Here is a 27,247-nt window from a genome sequence, read left to right as displayed (position 1 = left end):
CACACACACACCCGGTGTGAGTTTAAGCCACTGGGTCCAGGACTCGAACCACAGTTGACTACATGGGAGTCTAGCAACGTAGCCATTATGCCATCTGCTGGTCCCAACATTACTTACTTTCTTCAATGCTTTGATTTCCATATTTAAGGATTTTTGTCTTCTCTTGAACTGTTGATAGGTTCATCCACCTATTATCTGAACTGTATCCTGTTTCCGGACTTTAAGTGTTAAGCAAATTTTTCTTAACTTTTTTTTATTTTGATCTATTAAAATTAAAAATTTTTCTTTTAATTAAAAAAGGCTTACCTATTAATACTTATTTCATGACTGCAGTAAGCTATATAGCCAAGGCGAGGTGCTACTTTATAGTATGTTCACTTTACTCACAGAGGCTTACACATAAAGTCAGACATGCGATGTACATGTCAGCTGTGCTTGTTATTTAAAGTCTTTAAATTAGTATCTTTAGTGAATAAAATGTGAAAAAATGGCATGGAAAACAACTGTATATACCAGAGACAGTGTGAGAGAAGTGGGGGAGTAGGGAGAGGGTGAGTGGTATGGAATCAAAAGGAAAAAAAGAAAAAAGAAAAATATATAAGAAGTAAGAAATAGAAAATTATTTGTTGATGATAACATTTGGAAATATCCTTGATTGAGCCAATATACAATGTATACTGGATGGAAAATCTAATTTTGTATACTGTATTGATGTATAGTAAATTACTGTAAGTAAGTAAATAAATAAATAAATAAATAAGAGACCCTATTGGTGGTACTGTCTGTCTCTATCTATCTGTCTCTTGCTCATGGAACAAATAAACTTAAAATAAAACTAATAATAAGATAGGACTGGCCCTGTGGCATAGTACATAAGGGAACCAGAACGCATGTTGCCAACTGTGTGGTATGAATCTCTGCCCCAGCAGCTTGAAAAACATGTGGGGCACATAAGTGCCCAAAATTCTGGCAGGATGAAGAAATGGAGGAGGGATTATGTCATGACCACCACTTTCTGTTGGTGGTTACTTTCTCCCTCTCCCTCTCTCTCTGGTGAGTGCACTTGCCTTGTGGCAAATTAAAAAAAAAAAAAAGGGGGTCTTCACACAGCATTCACCGTGTGTGTGTGTGTGTGTGTGTGTGTGTGTGTGTTCTTATAGCCTAGTGATTAAGGGAGTCAGATTCCACATGGCCAACCATCATGGTTTGACTCCTAGCCACAGTGGCTTAAAAAACATGCTGAGTATATGGGCCCCAGATACTGGGGTCATGGAGAAATGGAGAAGAGATTGCTGCATGACCACATCCCATTAGGAGGTACTTTCTCCATTTCTCTTTCTCTCTTTGGTGAATATGTATGTCCTCTGGCAATTAAAAAGGAGAAAGAGAGATCCTCACTCTTTGCACCATGTGAAGACAAACGGAAGGCATTATGAAAAAGCAGAGCCTTGCCAGACAACAGCAACTTCATCTTAGACTGCCCAGCCTCCTGTGGTATGATAAGTTTCCATTAAAATGATAATAAAAATAACTGGAACCCAAAGCCTATTAAAGTCCTATACAGTGACCCTCAGCCCCCCTTCCCTCTGGGCACTCACTGTGCAACACTGGAGTTTCTACCACAAGTTCTTCTCAGGAGCTATGCATTCTAACTGTCTCTATTTTCAGAGTGCCACAGCTTCTTATGTTTCTTATCACAAATCATTTTAAATGTAAGTTTTGACTGAAAAAAGACATGCACATTGATTTGGCACATCATATAGTGTCTCCTGTTATGTTACTACTCACATGTGGGCCTCTCAGCTCCCAAACCCCAACTGCTAGCTATTAGTGTCTTCTCACACTTTTCCAAGGCTCGGTACAGGTAGGCTCTGCAGCAGCCAGACCTTCACAGTAGGTCATCTAAGACTTTCCAAAGTTTTAATGAAACAAATTTACTTAAACTATAATTGTAGGGATACTTTTTTCATTAATTAAAAAAAAAAAAAAAAGTGTTGCAGACCTCTCTCAGGGCCTTGCTTCCAAGATGAAGAAGAAAAGAAGGAACAGCCATGCCAAAAAGGGTTGCAGCCATGTTCAGCCTATTTGCTGCATGAACTGTGCCCGATGCATGCCCAAGGACAAAGAAGTTATTAAGAAGTTTTTCAGGACCAGCAGTTAGCATAATGGCTATATCACTAGACTTCAATGTAGTCGACCACAGTTCGAGTCCTGGACCTGGTGGCTTAAAATCACGCCAGGCGCATGTGCGTATGTGTCCAAAATCCCGAGAGGAGAATAGAGGAGAAGGGACTATAACGTGACCATCCCCCCCCGGGAGGTGATTTCTCACTTTCTATCTCTGTCTCTCTCTGTCTTTCTGGCGAGCATACACACCCCCCCCAAAAAAAAAAAAAAATGTTCAACATCTGAAACATGGTAGAGGTCGCAGCCTCAGGGACATCTCCAAAGCAAGTGTCTTCAATGTCTATGTGCTCCCCAAGCTGTAGTGAAGTTACATTACTGTGTGAGTTGCACCATTCACAGCAAGGTAGTCAGGAACCAATCTCGTGAAGCTCAGAGGAACCAAACACCCCCACCCTAATTTAGACCTGTGGGTGCTGCCCTTACCCTCCACCAAAGCCCATGTAAGAAGAAGCTGAGTCTTTAAGTACTGAAGAATTGTCCTCTGAGAAAAAATAAAATGTGCTTTATTTTTTTAAACAAGTTACAAAATACACACAATGAGGTATATAAGGCAAAAATACTATAGAGCTCAGTGAATTTCTACATAGGTAACTACGCCCTCCATCAAGAAATAAGGTATTTCCATTATCTGAGAAAGTTCTTCTTTCATGCCCTTTTTCCAGTCAAGACCTACCCCAAAGTCATTAGCTCTCATTCTGACTTCTAACAACATCAATTACTTTCTCCTGATTTTTGAACTTCATATCAATGGAATCACATGACATCCTTTTATGGATATACACTTTCTTTTGTTCAACATGTCAGTATATTCGATCATGTAGACTACCAGTGGCTTATCTTTTGCTATTACCGTGCATCACACCTTTAATTCACCTGCTCTTCTGCTGGCAAGTGTTTTTGGCTGCTATGGATAAAGCTATTTGCAATATCCCCCACCCTCCCAAAGGGTGCTCAGGAAGAACCGGCAGCACCAAGTGCCCCTCCTCCACAGGAATACTGAGCAGAGAAGCAAGAGCTCAGATACAAGGAGGAGATAGCACCAGGAAGGCTCTTAAACAATGAGACCACTACCTCCTCTAGCATCTGTACAGGTAGGGCGTTAACAAAGAGCTGCCACCTTGAGGGGCCCTGAGCAGGACCCCTTCACTACACAGGATCCACTGAGCAAGGTAATTCACAAACCCTGGAACCTTGTCACATGACTACACCAACATTCTCTATTAAGAAGTGGATGAGAAAAAGCCCTTCAGTCAGACTCGCATGAAGGCTCACAGACTTCGGGGAACACTCCTACACTGGACTGTGGTGGGACTCATGTTTTCGGGGAACACACCCAAGAATTGCTGTCTCATAGGCAGGCATGTGTCCAAGTTTTGGTAGGTAAGAGTCATTTTATCTTTTTCCATGCCAGAGAACATCCCATAGCATGATACAACCTGCACTGCATCAGCATACATAAGTTCCAACTGCTCTACATCCTCACCAAGACCTGGAATTATCTGCCTTTTCTTAAATTTTCTTTCATCCATTTATGATGAAGCTTGAAAATATTTGGAAACAGTAACCGTTCCACAGCCATGGCTTTACACCTGTCCAAAAGTGCCAGCATTCACTCCTAAAACGCAGCTGATGCAGACTCACAGCCTTATGGTGGTTAGTTTGGGGGTTTCCCTCAGCCAGACTGATACCTAGGAAAAGACTTCTAGGAGGGAACAACACCGAGCTTGAGTTAACTAGATGTGGAAGACCTGCCCTCAATATGAATGGAAATGATTCAATCAACAAGAGGCTGAGACAGATTAAATACAGAAGATGAATGGGTCTCTTCTCAAACAGAGCAAGATAGACTTCCTCTGTTCTCAACATCAGAACTCATCTGCCTTCAGACTACAGTATTTACACCAGCAGCCCCTGGGTTCTCAGGCTGTCAGCCTTGAGCTGGGAGTTGTATTAGTTCTCCTGCCTCTGAGGTCTACAGACTTGCACTGACCCATGCTATTGGAATCCCAGCATTTCCAACTTGCAGACAGACTGTGGGGGCTATTCCTCAGCCACCATAATGGTGTGAGCTCACTCCCCAGTAAGTCCCGCTTTTTATGTATCTCTACAAACCTACAGAGAAGCCTCACTGACACTTAACTCAACAGATGAGGCCTCCCCCAGAAGCCCTACCTCTGTAGCTTGTCTGCTCATACCTGTTTGATGTCATCACCTGGAAGCCCATGCAGCTGCCCTGACTCCATGAGACCATGATTGCTCTGCTATAAGTAGTGCCTGATCAGCAGGACATGCAGTTCTCTCATGTCATTTAGGAACTGGGTATGGTCGCAATCTCCTGACAATTCACATTTTTGTAAATGAGAAATTATGCTGTGCATCTCCACATATCCTGGCCACTGAATACTGCCTTTTGGAAATTACAGACTTTCTTAACTAATTTCTTAATATGTATTCTGTGATTTTCTTAAAGTCCCTCCTCTTCTCCTGATTCCTATGTTATTAGCAATGGCAAGAGCCATTTTACTACTTACCAAGCATAAAATTAAAGGCGTTCTCTTAATTTATTTTTCTTTTGATACATCTTTTCTTTTCTTTTTTTATTTTTACAAGTTTATTTATTTCTTTCATGAGAGTGAAAGACACAGAGAGAGAGATGAGAATCCTTAAGAATCCCATGCTACTGCTAGCCTTGCCAGCCAGTGAAGATCTTGGGCGTATGTGCCTGGTGTATACAGGAATTAAACTTGTAACCCTCCATATGGATCTAGCATCATTTGACCCCTGAGCCGGTCTTAATGCTACCTTTTGAATATAACCTATATACTGAAAAACACACAAGTCCTATGTGAATCCCTGCCATGCCCACCATGAATGGAAAATTGAGAGTAGCAGACACCCCAGGGATCCTAGCCAGTCACTAGCTCCACTGCAAATCTATCATAGCCCAATATTCACAACAAACTGGTTTCCTTAATTTTGAATTTTAAAAATAAGGAAACAAAAAGTATGTATCCTTGGGACCAGCAGTTAGCATAATGGCTATGTCGCTGAATTCCCATGTAGTCGACAATGGTTCAAGTCCCGGACCCAGTGGCTTAAACTCACACTGGGCGCATGCGTGTGTGTACCCAGGATCCCGAGAGAAGAATGGAGGAGAAGGGATTGTGGCGTGGGCATCCCCCTGGGGGGTGATTTCTCACTTTCTGTCTCTCTGTCTCTCTCTCTGTCTTTTTGGCAAACATAAGCACCCTATAGCAAAAACTTCTCCAAAAAAAAAAAGTATGTATCCTTTTGTGTCTAACTCTAGCTCAACTGCAAATTCTGAAGATTCATCTACTACAATTCACTACTTTTCACTGCTGTATGCTATTCTACTGTGGGTACATGCCAGAATAATGTCATCCATGTACACGATGGACAACAGGCTCTTCCCAGTTGTCAGCTGTGATGACATGTGCTGCACAAGCATTTCTGTGCTTGCCTTTTGGTGTATAGGGGCATGTTTCTGAACACACTTGGTACAGAACAGCTGGGTCCAGGGAATATGGACATCTTGCTCCATCAGATAGTGCCAAACAACTTTCCAAAGCAGCTGTGCCAACTCACACTCTCCTTAGTGAATAAGGTGTGGTCCCTTTGTCCTCTTGCTGACATTCACTAGGCCCTGCCATTTAGTCATCCTGGGGGCGGGATGGGGTGTGCTGCAATCTACTGGGGTTTCCTTTTGCACCTCACTGTGGCTATGAGACTTAGCATCTTGTCATATACTATTGGCCACTTAGGTGTCCTCTCTTCTGCTTTCCTACTGATGCATTCATCTTTTTAATTGATTTACGGGAGTTCTTCATATATCCTGGGTATGAGTCCTTTTTGACTGCAGACACCACAATGTTCTTCCATTCTGCAACTGGCCTTTTCACTCATTCAATGGTATCTTCCGATGAAGGGAATGGCCCATCTCTATGTAGCCCCAGGTGTCATTCTCTTCCTCTGTGGTTAGCGCTGCTCATGTCCTGTTGAAGAAATATTTTCCAATCTAAGGTCATGAAGGTGTTTTCCCTGTTATCTTCTAGAGCATTCTTGCTCTATCTTTTCATGTTTTGATTAAAAACTCCATGTGGAATTAAATTTACCTATGGTATGAGATCTGCACTTGTTTTTCATGTGGATATCCAGTGGACTTAGCACCATGTAATCACCAAATTTTTCTGCAATCCATTTATTTAAAACTTGACTTAATTGCCTTAGTTTAGAACTGCACCTTGAATTATAACAGAAGTTTATAAACTTCTCCTGACCTCCATCTGACCCTTGGCACCTCTCTGCCTTTGGTACCCACAGGTCCTGATGCCTTTCCTGACTCCAACCCATCACTTGCCCCTTGCTAGCTCCAAAACAACACACAGAGGCCTTCATAACCTGACTCCCAATACCTCTAGAAACCTTCCGTAGCACCTATCAGGCACTGTATAAATGTTGACTGACTGATGTACTGACCCTATGATGAGCACCACAGAGCTGCTGTGTCCCTCAGTCTTAGGCTGCTTGCTGTTACCATAAATGAATTCCACGGACTGGGTAATTTACAAAGAATGTAGTTTTATTCAGCATAGAATTCTGGAGATCCACAGTCAAGGGGCCACACCTAGTGAGGGCCTTCTTGTTGGTAGGGACACTCTGTGGAGTTCCAAGGCAGCATAGGGCATCACATGACAAGACAAAGCATGTGTCACAAAGCAAGACTGGGATACCTTTATAGTAACCCACTCTGGCCATAACTCATTATATATGAAAGGAATAATCCATTTAAGAGGCACAGCCCTCAATACCTAATCACCTCTTACTCGGCTCCGCTACTTAATACTGTTGTAAAGGAGATCAAGTATTAATACGAGCTTAAGAGGGGACAAATTTTCAAACCATAGCAGTTTCCTTTATGCTAATTCTGCACCCGGACATGCTTTGTCACTGCCTGTAGCACGGTGCTGTAATATCCAGGTAAATGGCTGGTTCAGTACACTTGCTTTGGGGTTTCCTGCAGGTGAATAGGGTCCATTTCTGTCTCCCTCCAACACCCTGTTGATTCAGGTACATGGAAAGCAAGCAAGTATCTTGTGAATGATTTCTTTTTAATTATTATTATTATTTTTTATTATTTTTAATTTGACCAGAGAGAGATGGAGATTGAGAAAGCAATCCTCTAGGTCTGGGACTTAAACATGGTTGGTCATGTGGGAGTCCAGTGCCCCAGCCAAGTCACCTGCCAACCCCTCTTAAATGACTCTTGATAGTTCTCTGGCTCTTTCTCTTTTTTCCAGGGAGTTATCAATTCTTACAGATTCTTCTTCAGTATCTGTCCACATGCATTTACCTCCCCTTGTCCATTCCTACCACTCTTCATGTTCAAGGCCTCATGACACAAGGTCACACAATACCATCTGCCTCTTACCACAGGACCCCTGCTATGTCTGATACACAGCAAGTCCCCAGTAAACACCAGTGAGATTCCCCCAGAGGCCCAGCCTCTGTGGCACAGTTGGTATTGTGGTGAGCTACAGTGCTGGATGCCACATGGCTGACCTCAGGTTCAGACTCCTAAAACACACCAGGTGCACACGCGCACACCCAAGATAGTGGATGGCTGGGGACAAGATCACAGCATGACCAGCCCTGTTAAGGATGCATCTCTCTCAAGCATGTATGCACATGTGCTCTGTATAATTAATAAAGAAACTAAAAACATACAAAAAAAAATATTCCCTGATACACTTCTGCCTTTGTCCCCTACCAGGCTTGAACTTTAGAATACCAACTTCAGCTGGCCAGCTTTAATTTATCTTTTCTCTCTGGCTCAAGCTGAAAGTTGACCATACACAGCCTCTTTTCACAAACTGACCAGTTAGTTAACTATGATCACATCTCATACATGGTTCTGGCCATCTCACTGCCAAGAATAGGTGACTCTTCTGGGACAAGAGGAACCCTGAACTTCCTGGCACACTTCCAGAAACTGAGCCAATAATATAGTACCAAAGTGAGCACATTTCAGAACAACAAAAAAATTTTTGGACAATCATTGTAAGAAATATATAATACTCTTCTAGAAAATATCATCCTCATATTGTCCTCATTTACCAATTGGTCAAGATTAAAATATATACATATCATACTTTTTTCTTACCAAAAGCTCAGAAAAACAGGCATAGCTAGTGTGACTGAAATGGGAAAACCTTTCTGGAAGGCACGACGATGTATATTAAAAACTTTTAGGGTCAGCCCATGTAGTATTGGTTAAGGTGGTTAAATCCCACATGATCGACTTCAGTTTGAGTTCCAGACACAGCAGCTTGAGAAACACACTGGGCACGTGCACATGCATGTCCAAGATCCTGAACAGACAAATAGTTGGAGGAGAGGGGATTGTGACATGATCACTCCCCACAAGAATAAGACTGTTCATTTCTCCCCACCTCTGGCAAGTACAGGTGCCCTCTAGCAAAATTTAAAGGTGGGGGGCGGGGGTATTTTTTTCTTAAAAAAAAAAAAATGTGTATCAGACTAGCCCAAGGAATGGTAGTTATAGTGGCTACATTACACATGGCAAGGCTGGCTGCACTGTTCAAGTCCCAGGACCAACAGTTTGAAAAACACACCTGGAGCATATGTGTAAGTGCCAAAAATCCCATAAGAAAGGAAAAATGGAGAAGGAACTACATGACCATTCCCCACAGGAGATGCTTTCTGACTTTCACTCTCTCTCCAAACCCCAAAAGCTCACACACCAGTTTTAAAAAAATGTTTATCACTGATCTATCAATTCTACTTGTACAAATTTACATGAAAAGATACATATACAAGAACACATACTGCTACAACTGCAAAGGATTCTGAACAAGTCAAATGCTCAAAACAGGACTGGATAGATAATTGCAATTCACCTATATCTAAAAAAGGCCATAAGCCAGGGAACCAGCAGTTGGCATAATGGCTATGTTGCCCACGTAGTCGACCACAGTTCGTGTCCCAGACCCGGTGGCTTAAAACTCACGCCGGGCATGTGTGCGTACATGCCCAAGATCCCAAGAGGAGAATGGAGGAGAAGGGATTGCGGCGTGACCATCCCCCATGGGGGGTGATTTCTCGCTTTCTGTCTCTATGTCTCTCTCTGTCTGGCGAGCGCACATACCTTATAGCGAAAAATCTCTCCAAAAAAAAAAAAAAGAAAGGCCATAAGCCAGAAAAAAATTAGGACTTCTTTTTTTAAAGAATTATTTTACCACCTTTATTTATTTACTTATTTTAATTTGACCAGAAAGGGACAGAGAACGAGAGAGAAAGAGTGAAAAAGAGAGGGAAAATGAGAAAGCAAGCCGGGTCTGGGACTTAAACTGCGGTTGGCCATGTGACAGTCCAGCACCCTTAACCACCATGCCACTTGCTGGCCTCCCAAATTAGGACATTTTCTATATATCTGTCTTTATTTTCCAAATTCACATAAAGAAAATATTAAACTTTTGGTAAATAGGAGGAAAATAAGTATTGTTAAAAAAAATACCCTGTTACGGAATTTTTTTAAGAATTTTTTTTTTCATAAGGCATATGAGTTCACCTAAGAGAGAGAAAAACAGAGACAGTGAGAGGAAAAGTGAGAAACTACGCCCCAGGGGGGTGTGGCCACACCACAATCCCTTTCTTCCATTCTCCTTGGGATTTGGGGCACATATGCACATGCATTTGGTGTGATTTTCAAGCTTCTGGGTCCTGGACTCGAACCACAGTCAGCCACTCGTGATGAAATACTTTGAACACACAGAGAACTGACACATTAAATATCCCTTATCCAAAATGCTTGAGACAAGAAGTGTTTCAGATTTAGGATTTTTTTTTCAGATTTTGGAGTATTTGCATATACATAATGAGATGTTGTGATAAGACCCAAGTGTAAATGTGAAATTCACTTAGGTTTCATACATCTTCTACACATAGCCTGAAGGCAGTATTATATAATATTTCTGTACTGCAATGTTCTGACTGAACTGTCACATGAGGTTAGGTATGAGATTTCCCATTTGTGACATGATGTCGGCCTTCAAAAAGTTTTACATTCTGGAGTGTTTCAGATTCTGGATTTTTTAGATCAGTCCTGCCCAATCTGCTTAATTTTAGGGATTTTCCCCTACCCCCAATAGCTGGTCATATAGGGGAGGTACTATTTCCATTTTCACACATTTTCGATCTGAGAAACTGGCCCAGGTTAGTGATACCCTGAGGGTGTTGAGGTGGGGTGTGTTGCCAGTACCCCAATGCTATGGATCAAAGCCCTACAACAGAAGTGGAGCGTTGCTTCCTTCATATCTAGCCATTACACTGCTTCCTCTCTCTGAAAAGACATTTTAAGACAAAGGACACACCAATCAGGAAGTGAGTCCCCGGCCTCTGTCTCCACTATAGCCACTCAGCTTCCCCAGCCCTGTCAGAATGTGAGCCTTCTGGACACTGATATGAATAAAAAAAATAAAATAAAATAAAAAAATCAACCAGAGAGCTAACCCAGTCACAGTGAAATAGATACATTTTTAAGAGTAGAATCAAATGTGTAGAAATATTAAATAATTTTGAGTCTTTTGAATTGAATCTTTACACAAAAATTTAAAGAAATTCTTTTTTTTTTTGGAGAGGTTTTTGCTATAGGGCATGTGAGCTTGCCAGAAAGACAGAGAGACAGAAAGCAAGAAATCACCCCTGGGAAGATGGCCACGCTGCAATCCCTTCTCCTCCATTCTCCTCTTGGGATCTTGGGCACGCACGCACGCACGCACGCACACACATCCGGCATGAGTTTAAGCCACCGGGTCTGGGACTCGAACCGCGGTCAGCTACTTAAGAGTCCAGGGACATAGCCATTATGCTAACTGCTGGTCCCCAACATTTAAAGAAATTCTAGGAATAAGCATTTCATGTTAATTGCCAACTGTAAAACTTATCTGATGTAACAACTCTTCATCCTCAAAAAACAAAACAAAAAAAAGTGTATAGAAAAAAATCTAACCCAGATGAGAGAGTAGAAAGAATTTTGTAGTGATGTTACCACACAGCTTCTGTATTCCCAAGCATGCTACCCAGTAGGTGAGTACTTCTCAGTCCTTTGGAAGAAATACCCATGCAGGACATCAGCAAGGATGCACACAGGGAGGGAGGGGTAGCACATATGAGGGCTCTGGGCTGGCGCTGCACTTAGCAGCCTGTACACAGCCCCTCACAGGACCCTCGCAGCTCAGATGACAGCCAGTGTCTCCATCACAGGTGAGAAAAAGGAAGCTTTTAAGGAAAGGAGGGGCTCAAGAGCAGCACAGTGGTAAAGCTCTGGAGGCAGATCTACATGAGGTTCCTAGTTCACATCCAGGAACCTTCCTGAGTATACAACACATGTGTGTGTCCATGATCTGAGTTGCCTGGGGCAGCAAATGGATCCTTATATCAAGACCCTGTTGGGGATGTCGTGTATGACCCTCTCACTCAGGGAACAGATAAACTTTAGAAAGGGGCGAGAAGGGGATGGAGGTGAGAACAAGTGCCTTAAAAAATATCAGGGAAAATAAATGACTCAAAAGTCACCCAGCCCCTAAAAGGTGGGGTCTAAAGACTGACAGGCTGGGTTGCTGGGTGCAGAGCCCACACTCCCAGCCTCTATGTTCAACCGTCTTCCTAAATCTAAATTCTCACAAAATAACTCTAAAATAAGACCAGAGTAAAACTATTTGCACAAGTGAGAATAAGGCCTTAGATGTGAAGAGGTTGGCAGGGAAACGCCACAAGGCAATAGCACTGAACTTGGAGCTAGGTAAGCCCAGAGACGAAGCATGTCAAGAATCATGTGGCTTCAGTTAAGGGTCTGACAAAGCAGGTCAGCAAGTCCCACTCAGGAATCTAACAGGTGCAGCACACAAGACAGGGTGTCAAGGGACAGGTCAGCCACACTTATACCCAGCTGTGTACAACAAGAGCAGGATAGGGAACAGGAAGTGGGTCTCCAAAAAGAGACTGAGATGGTAGAAAGTGGATGGAATGTCTCCACTGGAGCCTAGCATGCAGCTTCAGTCAGCTCCTCCCAGAGGGGACACAGGAGATCTAGAAAGTCAAAGAGTGCAACAAACATGATTTCTCTTGCAGGGGACACTCACTCAAGGCAAGATCAAGAAGACAATAACACTTTTACCCAGATGTGAAATGGGCCAGAAGAATCCTACAATGGGACAGAAGCACTTAAACAACATGGAGCACCTAAGATGCCCTCATTGGGCCCCCACACCAGTGGGTGAGAGCCTGGGGGACCAGCAGGTGCCAAGTGGCTAAACATGAGCTCACAAGCTGCCAAAGAGAAGAGGCACCTGCCTGTTAGAGAAAAACAGAAATGCCACGCATCTAGAACAGCATGGATTTATGGACTCTGAGTGAATGCATGCTCAGGGAATGTGGCCTTCCTGCTTGCAAACAATAGGAGGCCATCAGTCGGGTGTGTGATCTGATAAACGCACTTTTCCAGATTCCAAGGTGTTCTTTCCAGCCTCTGGTGTCTTTAGCCTTACCCCTCCTAATCAATACCAAAACCAACCTGTTCTGGAAATCCCTTTATTTTTCTGACTCTCTAAAAAACAACTTTCCTTCCTCTTTTGCCCTAATAAATACAAAGGATGAAAGAGGCTTTAGGAGGTGCATGCCTGGTATGGCCTCTCCCTCTCCCTCTTGACTCAGATCTCTGTGTCTTGAGTAGTTATTCCATGTGTGCCAAAGGTGACTCTGCTGGTATAAAGAGTCACACCTGTCCACTACACACACACTGCTCTTACAGACAAACAGGTAAGATTTGACAATTTCTATTTCCCTCTTCTATGGCCAGAGGCATTGCAGAATTTAGAAGGTGAGCTAAGAAGGCCACAGGAACCTCCTGCGCCCTGGGGAAGCTGGCAGGAGGAAGTGAGCATGCTGCTCTGAGGTGAACGAACAGGGCTATGTATACAAGTCTCCACAGCTCATCTACGCTGTCTGCAGATGCTGGAACAAGAAGGGACCCATGGTAGGGTAAAGACCTAGTGAGCCATGCCAGCAGAGGAGTCACCATCCCTACTGCACCAGAAGTATATCCCCTCCCTGTACCTCCCACACTCTCACTGCCTGGTGAGCCGTGTATTCTATCAGTAAACTCGTTTGTAGCATCCAGAACCTCTAGAGGAGAGTACAAGGCAGTGCCAAAGGGGCCTGCTGAGCTACCTAGGTGTCCCTGGCTGCAAGAACTCTTCCCCTCCTCCTCTCTGTAGGCCACAGCCATGCTACTGCTAGTCAACGATCTAAGATGAGATGAAGTTGAAAAAGGTTCTTGAATCCTGGAATTTGAGCTGGGACTAGGTTTATACCCTCAGGTTTCCCTACCCACACTGAGTACACAGGACTTGAAAAACATGCTGGCCCCAGTTGGTTGGTTGTCCGATACTGTGTTGCTCAAAAGCAACACCTGAGGGGGGGGACCTGAAAAGAATACGGGTTAAGTTGGCTCCCGATTCTTGGCTGGAAAGTCCAAGAGCATGGGGCTGGCACCTATTCTATGTGATGGCATGGCCAACAGAAGTAGGAAGGGAAGGGAGCACCTGTGGGGGAGACTGACCTGGGACAGCCGTCCTATTCTTTTAACAACCCATGCTGGCAGGAACTAACCTATTTCTGAGAGGAAACTTCCTCCTTACCTCCAGATGGCATTAATATATTCACGATTCAAATATGGCCCACAAGGCTGCACCTCCTAAAGGTGCCCCCACCTCTCAACATCATTAAACTGGGGACCAAGCTCCCAGCACATGCACCTCCTCAGTCAGATCACATCCAGACACAGCACTGAGCAGCAGCACTTTCTAACAAATCCTCCTGGAGTTCTCATTTGAAAAGGCCAGTTTGAACCACTGAAATTCTAATACACACTGCAATTTTCTTCCCTACCTATTAACAAGACGAAACTCTCTAAGTCAGGTAAAACTCCAGGCACATACAGAGAGTGCCCTGTTCTATTAATGAGTGGGCATCTCACAGCCTTATCCCATGGAGCACCCAGCCAGACTCCACATCTGTGCCATCACAGGTCAAAGGTAGCCAAGAACATCCGTTTGAGTTGGAAAATGTTATTTTTTTTCTCATTTTCTTTATTGGGTATCTAAGGCAAAAAATAAATAAATAAAATTCCTAAATTCTTGAGTTTATTCTTCAGCTAGGCTAGCTACTGAGATTATCTCTGAAATATACATTTTCCTTCAGAAATTAACTGTTGGGTCGTTGGAAAAGTCATGACACATTTTTGCATAGAAAAATATTTTTGTCATAATTTCTGTGACAACCCAGTAAGTTCTCTTCACTTAGGTAAAAATTAATTAGTTAGTTTAAATCTTTTAAGATGATTGCAAACTAAGTGTTGAGCTTGTTACTTGTATACTGGGGTACACAAAAGTAAGTTACTATATTATATACTCTATCAATGGTTTCACTAACATGGTAAATTTATATTCTTGAATCCTTTCTAGGAAGGCCTTAATACAATGACTATGGCCCTTGGGAACCCTAATGTGGGGCACAACAGAAGTACATGTGGGACTTACAATGCTGCCAGGGTAAGGCACTTAGCCATTTTGAGTCTGCATGTCTGTAAAATGGAATCAGACCACTCGCTTAGACCTTAAGAGGGGAATGGGAAGTGGGGTGTAAGTACATGTAACCTATGAAATTATATGTGACATTGTGTATGTGCATATGTGAACTGTTAAGGAAAGAGGTCATCAATACAAAAAGGTGAGAACCACTGGCCTCAAAAAGTCTTTAAAATCTCTTCACTATACCAAGCGGCCCCAACTCTATAGGTAGCCAGCGTTCGCCAGTCCTCAGGCAAACTAATCTTTAAAGGCAAACGTTTGTTTGTTAACTGGTTCTTCTACACACCCACGATGTACGTACATGCATACGCGCACACACATGTGCTCATGAGTGACTGCCTTACATTAGCTTGGTGCCTGCTATGCATCTCCCCATTGCCACCTATGTGACCACATCTCCCAGTGAAGACCAGCTCACTGCATGCAAACTCAAGGTACCTAAAAGCTGTAGTCAGAAGCTGACCTGAGAGGCTTGCTTTGGACCTACACAATCTTCACCACTCTGAGAGCAGAAATTATACTGAGAAATTACTGCTAAAAAGTAAGTATACAAATACTTTACTTAAAATTAAAGAAACTGAAAAAAGAAAACTCTTTTCTGAGCACCAATAATTCAATGCCTCAGACTTCAAGAGTCTCCTGTATGAACAACAAAGAAAGCAGGAAATCGGAAGGCCAGCCTGTAGAATGGTGGTTAAGGTGGCTGGATCCCACATGGCTAACTGTGTGGTTCTAGTCCCGGATCCAGAAGCATGAAAAACATGCTAGGAACATGTGCACACATGCCCCAAATCTCGAGAGGAGAATGAAGAAGGGATTACAGTGTGGCCATACCTCCTGGGGAAGTGCTCTCTCACATATCCCCCTCTTTCTGTCTCTCTCTAGCAAGCACACCCTATAGCAATTTTTTTTAAAAAGAAGGAAAGAAACAGGAAATTGATTAAGAGCCACTCACTTCCAAGAGCTTTAGTTCCTGCACACAGTTGTGTAGCAGCTCTAGGGCGCGCTGAGCCACCTCCCAGGGCCTCTGAAGGAAGAGGAGCAAGGTGCACTGGCGCGAAAACAGGTAGCTGCGCAGGTCTAACAGGGTGGCTTCTTGCCTCTGTATGAGTTCCCGCTTCTCCATGTCTATTGGCTTTCGGAGGATCAATCCATTCCAGCTCTTCACCGGCTGGCAGAAAAAAGTCAGCCAATTGGCACCATCTAAACAAACACAGATCATGAAAGGCATTGACTTGTATCCTTTACCTTACAAGCTGCTTAACTTGGGACAAAGGGACAACCTCGCCAGTAGTTCCTCTCTGCCCACCACCACCCTAGTCTAGCTAAGGAAGCAGAATGGGGTCCTCCCCACAAGTATAGCCATCTAGATCCCAGCATTGGGGGGCTGAGCAAAGGTAATAGGACCTGGACAACAAAGCATATGCTCTTAGCATGCCCATAGGTCATGAGTGTCACCCTTGGGGGGGCTGTGGTGTAGAGACACCTCTGGCTGTGTCACTTAGGCCTACAGAAGGCGCTAGTATATAACCAGGCTGCCTTGCCTTCACCTGAGGGCTGGTAGCTGGCTGTATTTTCCTTCTTGTTTTCCATACTCTTCCTTATTTCCCTAACACAACCATGTCAATCAACTACCTGAGTTGAGCTCCCAAAGGAAGAGATGGTTAGTATAGGGAAGACACAGTAGCAGTAAGCAGGAGGGAAAAAATCTTCACTTGTGAAAAATTATAAGGATCCCCAATTTTAACTTGTAGTCCTGAGACTCAAAAATGACCTGCAAATAAATATAAGAATTTATAATAACCAGTTATTCGATCCTTATGAAAGAAAAGTTTAACCTACTTTTGTCACTCTGGAAGAGGGGCACCCTAGCCAGCTTACCACACTCCTAGGGAAGGGACAGGTCAATACTTGCCATGGAGGTGCTGCTACAGCAACAGCCCATGGCCGAACCGAACTTCTGCTCAGAGATGCTAGAGCTCACAGTGCCCCCACCCCTGTGCAGAGGCAGCCACCTCCGAGTTACCACACCCACCCGATCTGAAGTCAGTAGCCCCCACTCTGCCGCCTGCACCTCCTGTTGCTGGACAGGACATTTTGTGCTATTTTTCTGAGTCTGCTCCCTTCATGCAACTCCATGAAAGAGGGTTCTGCACTGTTTCCCTGTGTTCAGAACAGTGCCTGGCGAACAGCAGGCCTCTGTGATTGTTGAACAAAAGAAAAGTGAATGATCTATCATTTAGCTGCAAAACTAGGTTCAGACCTATTTTTGGATTTTAAATAGCCCCAGAGTTATTTTAAAACTAAGAGAAAAAAAAACGAAGTGATTATGTGAAATGCAGTAAAAGAAATATTTAAAATACTTAATGAAATCTATGTATAATATGGGTATGTAAATACAGGAAATAAAGTTTTATCTCTTCTATTTTTAAAAATTTAATCAGCAACTTTGCTTTGGTTATATGTTTATACTTGCATCTTAATGGAGCATGATAACCAAACCTGAACTTGATAAACACTGGAGTGGGAAGCAGCCAATGACATGTCATTTTCTTTCCCATGCTAGGAAAAGCACCCCAACTGGCACTGGCTATCTCCAGCACCTCACGTTCCTACAGGCTCTCTAGCTGACACTGCACTTCTAGTTCCCTTAGCACTCCCACCTCCAGACAAAGTGGTAGGGTTCTCACCAAGAACACCCAGCAAAGTGGTCTGTTACAGCACTGCCTGCAGTGGTAGCAAGAAGTAGGAAATATCCCAAATGCCCAAAGGACATTTGAACAAACTCGCAGGAACTCACAACAGCAAGTATCATGCAGCTACTAACAAAAATAACTTGGAACCTGCTCTGTAACTTGGAGAAATGGCTGTGATGATGTAACTGAAAAAAGAGAAGCTAAAGAAATGCCTACATCATACAATATTACTTCTAGCAAAATAAATTATCAATAAAGAATATTAAGGAGGATTATACATTTTTTATTGGTATATGGTTTCACTGTATTAATTTCATAATAAAAAACTTAAGATATCATTTAAAAGTTTAAAAGATTAACACCCATTACAATGGTATCATTTAAAACTCAAGGCAGGGGGCTGGCAGGTGGCACAGTGTTTAGGGCACTGGACTCCCACATGGCCAAATGCAGTTCGAGTCCTGGACCTGATGGCTTGCTTTGTCACTTCCCTTTCTCTCTCTTTCTCTGGTCAAATTAAAATAATAATAACAACAACAACAAAAATAAATGACTCTTTAAAAAAAAAACCTCAATGCAATAGCATTCAAATTCCAAAAACACAACTTTTACATAGATGCAGGCAGGAGTCTTCCATGCCTACGCTAACGAGGGGATACAGAATCGGAAACATTGTTAGCATGCTGCTAAGATGTAGAAATGATGCTTTATGCCTAAAAAAATGTCTTAAATGCTTTTATTACGTAAAGTCCTTCTAAAAATGAAAGTGACTAAGTCTTAATTCTGATCTCATGTCCTATAGGAATCATCCGAATACATTCTTCATAAATTATATAAAAGCAACAGTAAGAATGATGACTCAGTGTCAGCTTCAGGAGGCCTGAAGGTAGAGAAATGTCACTACTCACCGCCAGCACCGAAGTTGACGACATACTGAGAAAACAGGGCATCCAGCTCATCATATTGCACCAAGGCGTCTTCAAACTGCTGCAGCATCTCGAATACAAAGGCAAGCTCCTCCTGATTCCAAAAGAAGTTTAAGAAAAAGTAAAACCACAGATGACTGAAACCAGGCTTATGGAAACAATATGTAGGCACAGTAGTTTGTCAGAGAACAGCTCGCAGCACTTAGGACTGCTTGTGCTCTGCTAAGTGAAAACCATAACATGCCATCATTTTCACAGGCAGTGACGGGCAGTGCGAACAAGCAGAACAAGGACAGGATGATTCTGAACTCATCCCTCTACTGGCACACTAGACACAACCAGTCACCCTCCTGTCCCTGGTGCCTTCCTTGCCATCTCAGACACAGGCCACCTGCAGTTCCCTGCCTTCAGTCTGCCTACTGGTTCCTCTTGTGGCCCAAGAGGCCCTTGGACTTCCTCTTTCTACACTCAGTATGTCCATGCAGTGATCTTACAGAAATCTCCACAGTATGACGACCAAATCTGACTGCAGCTCAGATCAGATTATGTGGCCCCAACTGCAATCAACACCCTCACCTGGACACTTAAGGATGCCTTGGGCATGCAGGTCCAAATTTTTCCCACAGTGACTGTGCTCTCCTCACGGTCTAACCACTTGAGGTTACAGCGGCTCCTCATATTCAGGGAGAATCCTTCGTCTTTTGGGAGGATCCCAGGCAAGATTTACCTCCCCTCCTTTTCTAGTGCTGCCTCTCAAACCTCACGGACTCAGCCCGTCACCAAGGCCTTTCGCCCCTTACGTGTGCTGCACACAGTTGCCTTGCAGACTTTATACTGCCTCTTCACTCTGCGTCGAAATACCCACAGGGCTTGTTCTTGACCTGTTCTTCAGGCTCTGCTCCACCAAGTGCTTGGTGTCCATCCCTGGACATTCTCTTCAGAATGGTTGCTCTCTTCCCTCCAGCACTCCACACCACCCCTGCCTCACAATGGCTTCTTTCTGCCACTCTGCATCATTTACTCATTATCTCCTCTCTTCACCAGTCACATAAGCCCGAGAAAGCTGCATACTGGTAAGACTGGACATGTGTCAGTGCTTGATAGTATTGGAGGAATGAAAACAATGTAAAGAGATGATAACAGGTGTTTTTTCTTTTTTTTTTCTTTTCTGGACTCCATTACTACACATTACAAAGTAAAAACCAGAAACCAGTGGCAGTGTGGTGGTTAAGGTAGCTAGATCCCAAATGGTCAGCTGCTTGCTTTAAGTCCAGGACCCAGTGGCTTAAAAAGCACACCAGGCATGTGTGCATGCATGTCCCGAATCTGGAGATGGGATATGGGGATGGAAGAGGAATTGTGGTATGGCCATTCTGCCCCCACCCCCAGGGGGGTGCTCTCTCTCTCTCTCTTTCTCTCTAATGAGCACTCATGCCCTATAGCAAATTTTTAAAAAAATAAAAACCTAAAAGCCAGGAAAATGTAATTCTATACCCTGACATATCAGGTATTTAGAACCTAGTTCCACCTTGTGGGAACTTGTGGGCACTATTCTGAGACCTCTCAAGGCTGAGGTGCTACTCACTGGGTGGCACCGCCAGCACCGAAGTTGACGACATACTGAGAAAACAGGGCATCCAGCTCATCATATTGCACCAAGGCGTCTTCAAACTGCTGCAGCATCTCGAATACAAAGGCAAGCTCCTCCTGATTCCAAAAGAAGTTTAAGAAAAAGTAAAACCACAGATGACTGAAACCAGGCTTATGGAAACAATATGTAGGCACAGTAGTTTGTCAGAGAACAGCTCGCAGCACTTAGGACTGCTTGTGCTCTGCTAAATGAAAACCATAACATGCCATCATTTTCACAGGCAGTGACGGGCAGTGCGAACAAGCAGAACAAGGACAGGATGATTCTGAACTCATCCCTCTACTGGCACACTAGACACAACCAGTCACCCTCCTGTCCCTGGTGCCTTCCTTGCCATCTCAGACACAGGCCACCTGCAGTTCCCTGCCTTCAGTCTGCCTACTGGTTCCTCTTGTGGCCCAAGAGGCCCTTGGACTTCCTCTTTCTACACTCAGTATGTCCATGCAGTGATCTTACAGAAATCTCCACAGTATGACGACCAAATCTGACTGCAGCTCAGATCAGATTATGTGGCCCCAACTGCAATCAACACCCTCACCTGGACACTTAAGGATGCCTTGGGCATGCAGGTCCAAATTTTTCCCACAGTGACTGTGCTCTCCTCACGGTCTAACCACTTGAGGTTACAGCGGCTCCTCATATTCAGGGAGAATCCTTCGTCTTTTGGGAGGATCCCAGGCAAGATTTACCTCCCCTCCTTTTCTAGTGCTGCCTCTCAAACCTCACGGACTCAGCCCGTCACCAAGGCCTTTCGCCCCTTACGTGTGCTGCACACAGTTGCCTTGCAGACTTTATACTGCCTCTTCACTCTGCGTCGAAATACCCACAGGGCTTGTTCTTGACCTGTTCTTCAGGCTCTGCTCCACCAAGTGCTTGGTGTCCATCCCTGGACATTCTCTTCAGAATGGTTGCTCTCTTCCCTCCAGCACTCCACACCACCCCTGCCTCACAATGGCTTCTTTCTGCCACTCTGCATCATTTACTCATTATCTCCTCTCTTCACCAGTCACATAAGCCCGAGAAAGCTGCATACTGGTAAGACTGGACATGTGTCAGTGCTTGATAGTATTGGAGGAATGAAAACAATGTAAAGAGATGATAACAGGTGTTTTTTCTTTTTTTTTTCTTTTCTGGACTCCATTACTACACATTACAAAGTAAAAACCAGAAACCAGTGGCAGTGTGGTGGTTAAGGTAGCTAGATCCCAAATGGTCAGCTGCTTGCTTTAAGTCCAGGACCCAGTGGCTTTAAAAGCACACCAGGCATGTGTGCATGCATGTCCCGAATCTGGAGATGGGATATGGGGATGGAAGAGGAATTGTGGTATGGCCATTCTGCCCCCACCCCCAGGGGGGTGCTCTCTCTCTCTCTCTTTCTCTCTAATGAGCACTCATGCCCTATAGCAAATTTTTAAAAAAATAAAAACCTAAAAGCCAGGAAAATGTAATTCTATACCCTGACATATCAGGTATTTAGAACCTAGTTCCACCTTGTGGGAACTTGTGGGCACTATTCTGAGACCTCTCAAGGCTGAGGTGCTACTCACTGGGTGGCAATTGAGAGCAAGCTGGTTCGTGTGAAATTTTCTGTACAATGCACAAAAAAGAGTCCCGCACCCAGTAGGCAGGCAGTCAGTGTTAGCTCTTTTCTTCTCTACTAGCAGTGACCCAGAGGAGAAGCACTTAACTGTCCCCTCCTGAACCCCAGGACTCCCAAGCACACTTCCATGTCTTGCTTCCCCTGAAACAACGATGGGCAGCGTTTTATTAGAGACACTGCTAAGTTACACTGAAATTTTCTTTCTTTATGAACTATTTTCAAGACTGAGCACATCATTAAATTCGTTATTTCTTTATTTATGATAAAACATACACAATGTAAAACTTACCATTTTTACCATCGTTTTAGTGCACAGTCAGTATTGCTAAGTACATTCACATTGTTGTGCCACCGACCTCCAAAACCTTCCCATCTTCCCAACAGGACCCAGCTCCCAGCCCCCAGGGCCCTCTAACCTGCTGTCCATCTCTAAGACTTTGACCACTCCAGGAGTCTCAGACAGGAGGAAGCATGCAGTACTTATCTTCATGTGATGGCTTGTTCTGCTTAATATAATGTCCCTAAGGTTCATGCATGCTATAGTGTATCAGGATTTCCTAATTCATTTTTTAATTCTGAATCAATTTTGGACTTACAAAAATGTGTTTTAAAAAAGGTAGTTTCCATAAAGCCCCTACTTAGCCTTCTATAATGTTGACATCTGATGTAACTGTAGGACAGTTAGCAAAACCAGAAAACTCACACTGAATATACTTAGTAAAATTATTAACCGAGCAGTCCTTACACGATTTTTACCATAAATGACCCTTTTCTGCATTGGTTCCTGTATTGTGCTGAGCTGTCACTTCCCTTAGGTCTCCTGTAGCATGGAGCACTTTCTCAGTCTTTCCTTGTCCTTGGGGCCCTTGTTAAGGATCTTGATAACTTCTGATAAGTTATTCTTTCCAATGTCTCTCATTTGGACTCATGTGATTCTTTCATATGCCTGCTGTGAGACCATGCTTCCTTCACAGACAGATGTGCCTTTGTCATGTATCTTCTTGAGAAGTCACGATGGCAGTCTGTCCGATCATGGGTGATGCTGGCCTTGGTCACCTGATTCAGGTGCTTCCCACTGGGTCCCCTGCTGTGGTTAGCATTGCTCTTTGCAGTTCAGACATCTTGGAGAGAAACTTTGAGAATACACGGACCTGCCTCTTCTCAGGCTTTTGCCATCCCTCAGCAATCCTGTCTCTAACACTTCTTACAGAAGCATTTGCCTAAAGGTGATTTTCTATTTTTCTTTCCTTCTACATTCTCTTAACTGCAACCATCCTATATGGAAGAGATGAACCTTTCCCTTCAACTACTTATTTCATAAGCTACTTGCTTACATCAGTGGATGTCAATGTTACACACAGATGTTAATTTTATTCCAAGAGTTAAGATCCAATTCTGAAACCAGCAGTTGGCATAATGGCTATGTCGCTGGACTCCCATGTAGTCAACTGGGGTTCAAGTCCCAGACCCAGTGGCTTAAACTCACACCAGGTGTGTGTGCATGTATACCCAAGATCCCAAGAGGAGAATGGAGAAGGAACTGCAGCATGGCCACCTCCTCTGTGGGGTGTTTTCTCGCTTTCTGTCTCTCTGTATTTCTGGCAAGTTTTCATGCCCTATAGCCAAAAAAAAAAACAAACAAACAAACAACCAAAACAAACAAAAAAAACCTCTCAAAAGAAAAAAAAAAAAGATCCAATTCTTTCATCTTTATGCTGTGGCTCATACTGCACTGGCCATGGCGCAACATCAGGAGGCCCCTTCAGAGGACTGCGTCCTCCAAACCCCCATCTTTTAATGGGATGATTCCTCGTGTGCTGCTTCTACAGGATCTTCCAGGCCCATTTTGCATGTTTGCTGCCCCAGTCTGCAATTAGCCACTTATACAAGGAGTCCTGGGAAATGGAGTTTAGGAACCAAGACCTTGGCATCTGGTATGCTCTTTGCACTGGTGTATCACTATTTCTATGCCCTGTCAGTGGACAGAGCGAGGGAATACTCATGTGTACTATCTCTCATACACATACACATCTGTATTTCTGACTCTACTTACTCATCTACCCACCCATCAATGACACCTGGGTCTACCATGACACTCTTATTCCATCCACCACCACTGGTTTTACTTAGCCTCTCACTTTCCTTGTCTGTAACTACCAGACATGGGGCTGAGTAAGCCTGAAGGGTACAAAGACAGGGAAGTGCTCGGTTTGCAATTCATCAGTCATACAGAGGGTTATTAACATACTCACACACACCCAAGAGGTAAGACTCAGAATAAGAAATAACAATCAAAATTTCTAATTAGAACGGGTCTTTTATTTATTTGAAATGCATTATTTCTTCAGTAATTAATGTATAGTTGATATCTAAATACAAAAATTACTCTTCTCTATCAAAAAAGTGTGAACAGAAAATAGAAATCCAAAGCACAACACACGTGTCACTGTTTACAGTGTTGGGACTCCCCTCCTCCAAATTAAACTATTACAAATCCTTTGATCATTTAAGACTTTCTTCTTGAAAGAAAAAGAGATGACTATAAACACAATTTTTAAGCCTAACCATGTTTGTGTTGCAGGGCGGGAGGGGGAACTGTGATCTCTTGGGCAGGAGATTGCTGTGTCACAACTCTCCTGCTTCAACCTCCTGAATAACTGGGACCACAGGCATGTGCCACACACCAAACTATGACAGAAAATCAAACCTGGGCCTCCAGTGTGACCCGAGTCTGTTGAGCAGCCGTACATAGCGCATGCTACCATGGCTGAGACTAAATGTCTAAACATTTTTGTAAATTACAGTGAAGAAACGAGTTTAACATGATCCTTTATTGAAACTCAAGGTTATAAACTAAAACTATTATGTCCCCACAAATATGGCAGGTACTGACTATTCACTTTGCCATCAGTATCACCATCCACTACTGAGCACCTCTGCCTGATGCATTTCCACAATGGACACCCAGCAGCCCCAGGATGGGAACAAAATTAAGATGGCCCTGAGGACAAGGTGGGATGCCAAGCTCTACAGCAGTAGGGGACCCAGTAGAGACCATCTCAGATCTGCTTTATGAGCCAAGAAACTAAAACATCTATTCCGGCTACTGTATCATCTTTATTATAAAATATGTCCATAAAAATTACCAGGAGAGCTGCCTTATATTTAAAAAGAAAAGGAGGAGGAAGGATGAGTGCAGAGGGCAGGGCAGCAGGGAAGGAAGAAGGAATCAGGTAAATCTGTATTTTGCTGAGTACCTGAACCATGAAATAGTCACAGAAGCTCCAGCCTGGCTCAGTCCTCTTCTCCCTCAAGGTTCTCATGTCATCCTCAAATTTGCCCAGGTTCTTGGTAAAGGACATAAGCAACAACGTCCTGAGTTTGGTCAGGAAGGCATTCCAGGATTCCTGAGTTCGAGAAGAGTCCTTCAAAGGGTCGGAGAGTACGACACACCTGTGAAGACATGAATGGGCTACCTGGGAGACTCTCCAAGCACAGCACCAATCTGCTCTAGGAGTTCAGGTCAAGCATAGATGGTGGCTGGCTCAGAATGCAAGAGCTAATAAAGTTAGAGAAGGCAAGACCCCTCTGGAGAATAGCAGTATCTTCCCAGGTACACAAACTGCACGGGCTTCCCTGAGCTGCTGCTCACAGAGCTGCAGTGTAATGAGAAGCTCAGGCTGAAATCTCAGCGTCTGATTGGACTACTGCTGGCACCACCAGCTAATCAGTTAATCTCTGATTTGGCAGGATTTACCAAAAGCCCGGAAAATGCACAGAAGCTTTTACCAAGCAATTTCCCTTTAAGGAATTTAGCCTAAGTAAATAATTAAGGATGTACACAACATTTGAACTAGGAAAGTATTCCCAATATTGTTGTTTGTAATTAAGTTAGTTAGAACACTAACTTCTAACTAAACCCAGCAAAGGACTGATAAATAACATATGGTACATTAACACTATGAAATTTTATACATTTGCTAATATTAAAGATATAGAAATAGATTTACCATTTGCAAAAAAAAGTATATTAAATGAAAAAAGCGAAATAAAACATTATGCATAATATATTACATATGCATAAGAAAAAGGTCAGAAAAGATACATGCCAAAATACTAAGAGTAGAGTCCTTTTTTAATTTTTTTGCTCATCACCTTTTTTAAGTCTACAGTGAACATGCACTATTTATAATGAAAATTTAAAGAGAAATATAAAGTTAAAAACAAAATGTTGGGGCCGGCAGGTGGCATGGTGGTTGAGGGTGCTGGACTCCCACATGGCCAACCACAGTTCGAGTCTCAAACCTGGTGGCTTGCTTTCTCACTTTCCCTCTCTCTCATTCTGTCTCTCTCTGATCAAACTGGAAAAGAATAATAATAATAATAAATAAAGTTAAATAATATAGTTCTTAAAAAAATTTAAATTAGCTTTGCAAATAATGAAAATCAAAACCATTAACTGACTGAAAATAAAATGGTTAAATTTTATGTATAAAAGATAGTAATGAGAAAGTTTTAGATGGCGCAATACAAATGTACTTTTAGAAATTAAATAAAAATTGGAGCAGATGACATAATGGTTACATTGCTAGACTCCTACGTAATCAACCACAGTCCAAGCCCTAGACCCGGCAGCTTAAAACTCACACTGAGAGCATGTGCATGTGTGCCCAAAATCCCAAGAAGGACAATGGAGGAGAAGGGACTGTGGCATGGCCATCCTTCCTGGGGGAGGGGGAGTGATTTATTGCTTTCTGTCTCTCTCTCTCTGTGTCTCTCCGGCAAGCACATGCGCCCTAGAGCAAAAATCTCTCAAATAAATAAATAAATAAATGAAATGAAATAAAAATTACAAACATAGACTTAAAAATAATCAATAGGTACTTCAAAAAAATAATTATACAGGTTGAACATTTCATAATTTGAGACTCATACAACTCACTAATAGCAATCTGATCCTGAGCAAATAGGATTTCTTTCGTTAAATTAAAAGATATCTTAAAGACTGCTTGGTTTGGTCTGAACCCTGCCTCAGTGCTTATTCAATGTGGGCCCATTTCCCAGCAGGGTGTAGCAGAAATGTCTTCCTTCCAGGCTTCACAGCAGTCTACTCCTCTTCCAGAGTAAAAGTTAGTAATTGAGCCACAAAGAGAGAACACACTTTCAGTTATGCTGCATCTTATTAAGACATTTAGTTGATTCCTTTGGTGAAATAATACATGAACAACAAACCTTAAGTGTCCACAGGTCCAGATTGCATGAAATGTCTCTAAGACAAATCATAAGCTCAACAACCTAGTATTTAATTTAAACTATAAATAAAGCAAGCTTGGACATTACTACATGCCCAGTATTGTGGGAAGCATGAAAAAGACACCCACCTAAGGCTGCTTCCCCTGTTGTTTCCCTGGATGACACTGATGTGGAAGGCTGCATGACAACATAGTCACGTGGCCTACACGGCTGGCATTACTGGCAGTATGTGAGCAGGACCACCT

General features: G+C 43.1%; 1 protein-coding gene across 2 annotated transcripts in view; it reads right to left on the bottom strand.

Moving 5' to 3' along the window:
• TRAPPC10 (trafficking protein particle complex subunit 10) overlaps nucleotides 1–27,247 on the bottom strand; it is a 107,751-nt gene that overhangs the window by 50,516 nt on the left and 29,988 nt on the right. The window contains exons 5-7 of one of the 2 annotated variants that reach the window (XM_027768656.1): nucleotides 25,007–25,202; nucleotides 20,094–20,205; nucleotides 15,832–16,079 (exon numbers count right to left, since the gene is read on the bottom strand). In XM_027768656.1, the coding sequence (XP_027624457.1) occupies nucleotides 15,832–16,079; nucleotides 20,094–20,205; nucleotides 25,007–25,202 (556 nt within the window). Of the gene's footprint in view, nucleotides 1–15,831; nucleotides 16,080–18,480; nucleotides 18,616–20,093; nucleotides 20,206–25,006; nucleotides 25,203–27,247 lie in introns of those variants that run through there. The other variant, XM_027768657.1, reaches the window with a different exon arrangement.

The sequence above is a fragment of the Tupaia chinensis genome, unplaced genomic scaffold (assembly GCF_000334495.1).
Source record: "Tupaia chinensis unplaced genomic scaffold, TupChi_1.0 Scaffold147038_1, whole genome shotgun sequence".
Classification (NCBI taxonomy): Eukaryota; Metazoa; Chordata; class Mammalia; order Scandentia; family Tupaiidae; genus Tupaia; species Tupaia belangeri.
The sequence above is the reverse complement of the archived record's forward strand: the minus strand, read 5'-3'. Positions and strand labels throughout refer to the sequence as shown.